This window comes from Phoenix dactylifera, unplaced genomic scaffold, assembly GCF_009389715.1.
Source record: "Phoenix dactylifera cultivar Barhee BC4 unplaced genomic scaffold, palm_55x_up_171113_PBpolish2nd_filt_p 000465F, whole genome shotgun sequence".
Lineage (NCBI taxonomy): Eukaryota > Viridiplantae > Streptophyta > Magnoliopsida > Arecales > Arecaceae > Phoenix > Phoenix dactylifera.
This window is the reverse complement of record NW_024067889.1, coordinates 277,543-285,810: the sequence shown is the minus strand read 5'-3', so window position 1 is coordinate 285,810 and position 8,268 is coordinate 277,543. Positions and strand designations below refer to the sequence as shown.

Sequence of the window (8,268 nt, the reverse complement as noted above, 5' to 3'; positions counted from 1 at the left end):
CAGAAAATTTTTGCACAAACTTTAAAGTTGCAGAAAAATTTTGCAAATATTTTAAAACTGCAGAAAATTTCTGAACGATTTTTAAAGTTGCAAAAAATCTATTTGCAGAATTTTCAGAGCAATATGACTTTCTTATGGGTCAAACTATGTTTGGAGGTCCATTTTCAATATTTTGTTTTATAGCCAAATTGGTCGTAGGACAAACTACTGCAACTAAAAAAATCTTTGGAAGCATCTTTATGATGGGTTTAAATCCTAGCCGGTTCAGACATAATTAATACCATTTTTGAAATACAACCAAGTACATCTACAGTTATCATATATAGGCAAACAAATATGTGATGCTATATTCCTGCAACTACAAAACCACTACATCAAGCATTGAAATTATAGTTGTAAATGCAACAACTACAACCAAATATAATCTCATTTAAATGCATTTCGCAGTTATAGATATCCAAAGACTATCTAAATGATTATGATTTTGTCCAAAGGTAGTTCCATATGCTCCTTTTTATCACGGATATTTGCATATGATGAAGCATCATATAGCCCTTAATGACGATGGGAACCCAACTACATTCTTCAATGACACTCTTCTTGACTCTCATGTAAGCACAAGCCATGATGCATCCAATTGATTGCCTCATATTCTACAATATAGGTAGTATTGTATATCTTATTTTATTGTATATTGTCGAGTTAACATGCCATCATATGATTGGAAGAATAATTGTCACGTAGGGCTGGTTAATTGAACAGGTACAAGAGAGATGCCCTTAAGCATTTCTCGTTAAAAATTCAGATAAATTCAAAATTATTTTCAACTATATCCAGCCAAGTTAGCATGTGAGAACAACAACATACTATAGTGTTCAATTCTCTTGCATTCATGCTTAGATGTCCCTCCTTTCAATAACTATTGAAATAATGTTGTGATGACAATGATGATGATGATGGTTACCACCATCTATCATACCTATCTCCATAATAGGCTACTGTTGGTAGGTCCACACTTATTTTCTAGCCTTTTATGTACTATATAGTAAATCATCAAATGTCATAGGCCATGAGATCATCTTGTTAAAAAAGAAAAATACTGCATATCAAGCAAGCTTCCAATAACAATGTTACTACAACGATTCTCTACTAAAATTATGTTTTCAGACTGTTGGAAAAAAAAAATATTACCTAGAAATTGTTATATCATTATTTTATAATAGTATTATAAAAAAATAATTCACTAAAATAATTTTAGAAGATTGAAGAAAAGTTTGTCTAGATAAAGACGTGTGATATACAGTGCTCTAAGAACATGATTCACCCCCTACGTGCGGGATTGCAGCGACCTCGTCTCCAAGATACAACAACTCGGCTTAGCCCGATACTCCTATAACGAGCACAATTGTTGGAGAAGTTGACCCAACTGGCTCCTTAAGATACTAAGAAAAGAAAAAAAAAGATTAAAAAAAGAAAATAAGAATGAAATTTTAAAACTTTTTTTAATTAAAACTCCAACAAAGCATGTACCCTTTTTAAAGAACTAGGGCAACGCTGGAGGGAAACAGGTGACGGTGGTGCTCAGACTGGCGTTCGACTGATTTGTCATGCCGTGGTTGGCGGGAATGCGTGTGGAGCGCATGGGAGGTGTCTTCCGGGTCCGTCCCTCTGCAAAACTTCAGCGTACGTCGCACGTCCTTGACTGTGACCATCCAACGGTTGTTTGCAGTCCTGTCCTGTTGCCTTCTTCTCTGTTCCATTGTGTTGTCTACTACTGTGATAAGGCCGGTTCGTTGTCTCAAGGAGGGATGCTCTGGTGTGGTGTGTGTCCTGCCAAACCTGTAAGTCATTTTGCTTGCTCTGGTGCAGTTCGGCGGTGGTGTCCGTTGGTGATTTCTGGTTACCTTCATCCATCTCCCTATGAGAGTAGGAAAGGGGGGTTTGAGAAACCGTGTGGCTTTTGTTGTATTCTGAAGGAGTGGGTGGTTCCCGGATGTTGGATGATCGTTTCTATTGAGGGTTGAGTGGACTGGTTCTTGGGGGAAACAGTGAAGTCTGGAAGGCAAAGGAGGAGAGAACCGGAGGAGTTTGCGACAATGGTGAATGAGGGCCATGTGAGCTGGGACGCACCAAGGACTATATCTTATATATGAAGTCCTTGGAAGGCCATAAAGATTCCTTCGTAAAATCAGCTTTATTAATGCCAAATAGATCGGACACTTTGGTTCACTCTCTCTTCTTTGATAACGTGATCAGTAGATCCAAGATAACAAGATATTTTTAACAATAAAGCAGTTATCCATATGCAATTCAAAAAGCCAAATCTTGTAAAAAGACAGTAACTTCACCCATTTAATCGCACTTCTGATAGCGGCTACTTTTACAGGAAAAGAAACTACAGTTTAATGAAACAAGACATATCTATCCATATGCATGCTGGTGATGATGATGGACCATTGTAAGCAGTACATTATAGTTGCATGCGCTCGCCCTCATGCACCTTGGACAAGTTTCGCCATGGCGTAGGCAGCAGCAGAAGCAAGTGCTCCAATGAAGGCTGTCTGAATAGCACTTTGAAGAGGACGGTTGCCAGTGAAGTGGCCCTTCAAGCAGCCAAAGATAAGAAGCGCCGTGAGGGTTACACCAATTGATGTCAGCATCGCCTTCTCAGCTGTCGTGATGAACACATAGGGCAAGAGAGGCACCAGGCCACCCACTATATATGCCAGGGCAATTGTTAGAGCACTCTGCAATGCCCTCCTTGGCTCGGGCTTCTCAAGGCCTAGTTCAAACCTGAAAGACAGGATCAGTTACTGTCATTAGCCATAATGAACAGTTGTTTCATCTTCTTCGAGTTGGCTATATGAGGCTTAGTTCATCTAGATACTAATTATCCGAGCATTGATGTAAGTCAGACTATTGTTTGAAAAGGTGATTGCTAATGCTGTTGTCATTCTGATGATGTTCATCTTGACTTGCTTGTTGTTTGAGAGATCAAAAGAAGAGGATGACCGGATCATAATTTTATAACATAAATAATAAGCAGTGGACATAATTTTATGATTTTATTGAAAGTGGTTCTTCAGTTAAATTGTAGTGACGTAGGTGTATTCTGGTGCCATATTTTGCACCAGTCATACCTAACTGATCTTGCAGCATGTAAGCATGAAATACAAGCTTCACAAGAAACAAGAATAATTTACTCAAATGCCTAAGGTGCATTCTATATTCATACAATCTACACATGCTTATGCCTAAAATATTTGTAATAGATCTTCTTTTATTAATATACTTATTCTTTGGGAAATATACTCATGACTTCAAAGGAGCGATTTGATACATGTAGATGGAAAGAAGGATAGAAATAGATCTAAAATCATATAAGATGAAATAATAAGGACGGATGATATCTATAAAGTATAAATTTAGACCAACCAGAGCAGAAGAAAGGATTCATTAGCGACTCCAACAAGTTTAGGACCAATTTATGTTACAAGGATCCACCTTGTAAGATCCAATGTATACATACACCAGCAACTGCATAGTTGTCAAGAAAAACAGGTGTATATAAATCCAGCATATCTTTCCAAAATAATTTTCAACATTTATGCCCTCAAATCTCCCATGCTTTCTTTAAAACCAAAAGTATTACTTTCAATTTGAACTCAAAATTTCCTCCAAAGATATCTAGGATTGTGAACTTAAGCTGTTTGCCATGAATGTTATTATCTCAAAAAATAAAAAAAATGGTAAGAAGCAAATAATAAGTTGATTCTTTTTGTGGTAGCCAAACAAAAGATTCTTTGAACAGAAAAGAAACCTGATACTTTTTTTTTAAGACAATTCATCAATACACACTTTTCATTTTAAATGGATTCACCTTTGCTTTTCTTCAGAAAGCCTCATGGAAAGCTCATCCACGACAAGAAACAAAGGTTCGATATTCAAAGCATCTTGCAACGAACATAGAAAATGTTGAACTTAATTTATCTGATTTTTCAGAAAAAATATATTTTACTTTCGTATTAGCGAAAATAGGTAATTTTTTATATTTGGACTTGAGTAATCCAATAAGCACTACTCTCATAGAAAGGCATATATGAAGTTAAAATAAGGCACACAAATTGATAATAGATGCATATGAAATCTAGGTAGCTTAATATTTATAAACATTCTTGTAAGCAATCATGAGGATAGGGACATAGCGGTCCACTAAAAATTAGAACATACATGCACATATGCAAATATTTAGAAGTCTCCCATGGTTTTTCCCCTAAATCTAAGTACAAAGTGAAAAGTAGTCAAAAAAAAAAAAAAAGCTTATCACTTGTTTGTACTTAGGTCTAGGGGGCAAAGTCACTTGGAATCATCAAATGCATATTCTTGGCAAATTAAATAAATAAGTCTAACCATTCCCCTCCCCCCCCCCCCCCCCCCAAATCAATATGTAAAATTTAAATAAAAATATAATAATATTTTGAGTGGGCCTTTCTAGTTGAACCCCTAATTAGAGAAGATCGATGCATGGTGTTATAAGAGTATTTTGCATGAATACCTTCTTAAACATCGAATTTTGTATGAATACCATTTCAAAATTAATTATTGCATGTATACCTTCGTAAAGCACTTGTTTTGCTATTTTACCTTTTTTTATCCTTATTTTTGCATATATACTCATACCATCTAATATCATTAAAAAATAAATGGTTTCGAATTAAAATAACTAAAATATTTTCAAGGATAGACGTGAAAAAACATTTATAAGACGATCGCGATGAGGACAAAAAAATAAATTCAAAAATTTATTTTATTTTTAATTAAAATAAATATGGTTTTTATTAACAGTGTTAAAAAAATCGTTATATTAGAGCTTCTGTGCAAAAAACAGTATTTTATGAGGATAAAAAAATAAATATAAATTTTAATAAAATATTCATATAAATTTGATTTTTTATAAGGGTATTGATGAAAAAAATATGATAAAAATACCCGGGTTTTCTTACAAAATTCCCACCACGGTGCTCCACAATGAAGTTCTAGTGTCCCTGCCGAAAAGAATAGCTTAACCAGATCCACAAATAAAAAATCCACTTACTTCATCATGAAATCGAGCCATGCCTGCGGATTTTTCCGGAGCGCGTTCACCATCGGATTATACTCGTGCGGCTGAAGCCCATACTGCGACAGAATATCCCCGATCTCCGCCGCCTCTGACAAAATCTGACCGTCAGATCAAACTCGAACGGCCAAAGGAAGCCCCACCATAACAATGAAACGGTGTGCACGCACTCACCTGCATCCGGGACCGTGATGATTTCCTCCTGCTCCCGCTTCAACTCTCGCATGTAGTGGTCCGCCTCGCTCTTCGCCGCCAGATACCTGCCACGTGTACAAATCAAAACCAAAAGCAGCACCTCAAGCCAATCTTGACCGTTGATTCCGTGAATCCTTCTTTCCCCCGCGTCGTTGGGCGGTTCCGGAATATCCTAGACTTGGGAATCTCCCGCTTCGATTACCGCACCAAAAAAACAACAAAAAAAAAAAACTCCGGCCTTTGCCTTTCAGGCCGCAACGGTCTCGGGACACCACCACCGATTCCATTTTTGGACGGGTCCGAGGGTGGTGGTAACCTCACCGAAGACGAGCGATTAATTAGTGACGGGATTGGGGTAGAGAGGAGGAGAAGTACCCGCCGAGGCCCATGGAGATGGCGCCGGCGGCGACCTCGGCGATGCCGGCGGTGAGGATGATGGAGGAGGGGGCGGAGGTGCCGGATAGCCCGGCGGCCAGTGCGAATGGGACGGTGAGGCCGTCGGAGACGCCCATGATGACGTCCCGGACCACCTCCCCCGCCGTGAAGTGATTCTCCTGATGCTTCTGCAGAAGCTTCTCCGTCGCCGACGTCGAACCCATCGCCGCCGCCGACGTGGTTTTGGTCACCGCCCTGCCTTCTTCGAGCACCATTCCTCTTCTTTGGTTTCTTCGAGGTTCGGTTTTTTCCGCCTTTGGCTGGCAGTAGAAATGGGGAGACGCAAGGCCATTATATTCTGCGGACGAGTGTGCTGTGAATTCTGGGAGCGTCCGAAAGAAGACAATAGAATCACGTATTTTACGGAATTGCCCTAGACCGCTCGAGCATTAATGTTGTTCGGTGATATGGTATATCGCATCCTTGCCCAATGGCCGTGCAAAGATAGGCTCTTGACGTATTTTTAATCTAAGTGCAGTGTTTCCATTCATCCTTCGCTTCCATTTATTGAAAATGTGATTATAAGGGTCTGAGATATTAACTCGCTGGATTAGTAGGTTTATGTTGTCATATATTGTGATCGCAATGTATGATGGCCTCTGTGTATCATTCTAGCTCCTTTTTAACTTTGGAAAATTGGGAAAGAGTGCCATATGAAGGGATTATTGGATTGAGATACGGTGCTTCCCATCCAGTATTCATCCATGTATTGCAATCTCCATATGTGACAATATAAACTATTTTCTTAAATTTAATGACTGTCAGAAACTTATAACAATTTAGGTTTAGCAATTTTTTTGTAGCATTAATGATATCTGCTGTAGAGCTTAAACAAATGCTATATCATCATTACACCATAAAATTGTCAAATATTTGTAGTCCTGTTTCCTATTTGTATATTTCAATGATAAGGTTATTGTTAAAATAGGTAATATTTATTTCCTGAAAAAACTTGTTCACAGCTAGAGTGGACAAATAACAGCTATTATTTGCCTTACAATGTTATGTAGCAAAATCAATTTTTATGGAGCATATTAAAGGTATATATGGTAGACTTATCAGCAAAATCTTTTTTTTATGGAGCATATTCAAGGTATGTATGGTAGACTTATTGCCTCAAGAAACAAAAAAAGTTGAATAAAACATTATTTTACCAAAGTTTAGATATGTGACAGTAACACGCAGCTCTTCAAAACTATTAGAGAGATAGGCCTGATCCACTTGACCGGCACAGATAAAGAAAACAACCCAAAAGAAAAAAGAAACAAAAAAAATCAAAAAAGACACAAGTGCACTGCATGTATAGTGACGAAGGCAGACTTCCGATTGGAGTCTCCTTCTTCACAATTTCACTAGAGGGATTCCGATGTCGAGGTGAATTTTTGGTGCTTCCCTCCACTTTATGTAAGCCCCATTAGCCTCCCTTTTATCCCCCACCAATGATCCTAGCCACCAATTGAAGTATAGCCTTTGGTTCTCCCTTGGCTTCCTCTCAAATGCTGACCGACACCACTTTTGGTTACTGCAATTTGATGGATATAAGTTAAGATGCCTCCACGTCAGATGACAAGGGCTGTTGAGATGCTGCTGGAGAGGCTTCAAAACTAGCAAGATGACAGTATTTCTCAGCCGGTCAGTGACACTCTTTAGTAGAAGGGAGTCATTGATCCTGCCAAAAACATTCAAATAGAGCAGCAAGAATCAGGTATGGCCCAAATAATGCAGATCATAGTTAGTGATGCAGATGCAGATACAGTAGCAAATATAGTACTAATTTCTCCAACAATAATTGATACAACAATAACAACAGATGCAGCTACAATGACATGCATAGTAACAGTAAGGACGGGAACAACAAGAGTAACGAAGCAATATTCTAGAGTTCAAGAAGTTGGCTCCATCGAATTTCAAGAAGACTACAGAACCTTTGGAAGTTGAAAATTAGTTTATGAAAATGGAGAAAGCATTTGCTATTTCGAGATGTTGTGATGACGAAAAGATCCTTTAGCATCTTGCATGTTACAAGATGGACATTCAATTGGTGGTGGATCCTGGAATGCAAATATGAACAAGATAGGGAACAACTCATATAGGAGAGATTTTGAGGAGTATTTTGTAACAAGTACTTCCCATGGAGTGTGATGATGCAGAAAGAGGAGGTGTTTATTCATTTGAAATAAAGAAATATGACAGTTGTGAAATATGAAGCTAAATTGATGGAGCTGGCCAAATTTGTTCTAGAGTTAGTTAAAGATGAGCAAGATTGAGTACATAAATTTAAGATCAGATTGAAGATAGAAATTAGAAAACAAGTGGTGCCATACGAGTTGACTACGTATGTAGCTGTGGTGAACAAAGCATTAATAATTGAAATAAAAGTCAATTAAGCCCATGCTGAAAGGGAAAAAAATCAAAAGAAAATGAACAAGTCAGATGAATCTCAAGGTGGAATAAGAATAATAAGGATCCAACTAAGAGGTCTGTAAATGATAAAACTGAAAGAAAGAGAGTGGTAAATA

At 37.9% G+C, this 8,268-nt stretch overlaps 1 protein-coding gene across 1 annotated transcript; it reads right to left on the bottom strand.

The window, feature by feature from the left end:
* Positions 1-2,325: 2,325 nt before the first annotated feature.
* On the bottom strand, positions 2,326-5,997 carry LOC103711119 (vacuolar iron transporter 1-like). The gene is made up of 4 exons (XM_008797137.4): positions 5,690-5,997; positions 5,294-5,379; positions 5,096-5,210; positions 2,326-2,793 (listed from the first exon to the last, which is right to left on the bottom strand). The coding sequence occupies exons 1-4, from the start codon at positions 5,962-5,964 to the stop codon at positions 2,493-2,495; spliced, it is 777 nt and encodes a 258-aa protein (XP_008795359.3). The 5' UTR covers positions 5,965-5,997; the 3' UTR covers positions 2,326-2,492.
* Positions 5,998-8,268: the final 2,271 nt, after the last annotated feature.

What these genes read in the sequence shown, in the direction of transcription:
- LOC103711119 (XM_008797137.4), bottom strand. Translation starts at nt 5,964, where the DNA reads ATGGTGCTCGAAGAAGGCAGGGCGGTGACCAAAACCACGTCGGCGGCG. An exon ending in ATCTCCATGGGCCTCGGCGG is followed by an intron (nt 5,380 to 5,689) that starts GTACTTCTCCTC and finishes TACACGTGGCAG; the next exon opens with GTATCTGGCGGCGAAGAGCG. An exon ending in CATCACGGTCCCGGATGCAG is followed by an intron (nt 5,211 to 5,293) that starts GTGAGTGCGTGC and finishes AGATTTTGTCAG; the next exon opens with AGGCGGCGGAGATCGGGGAT.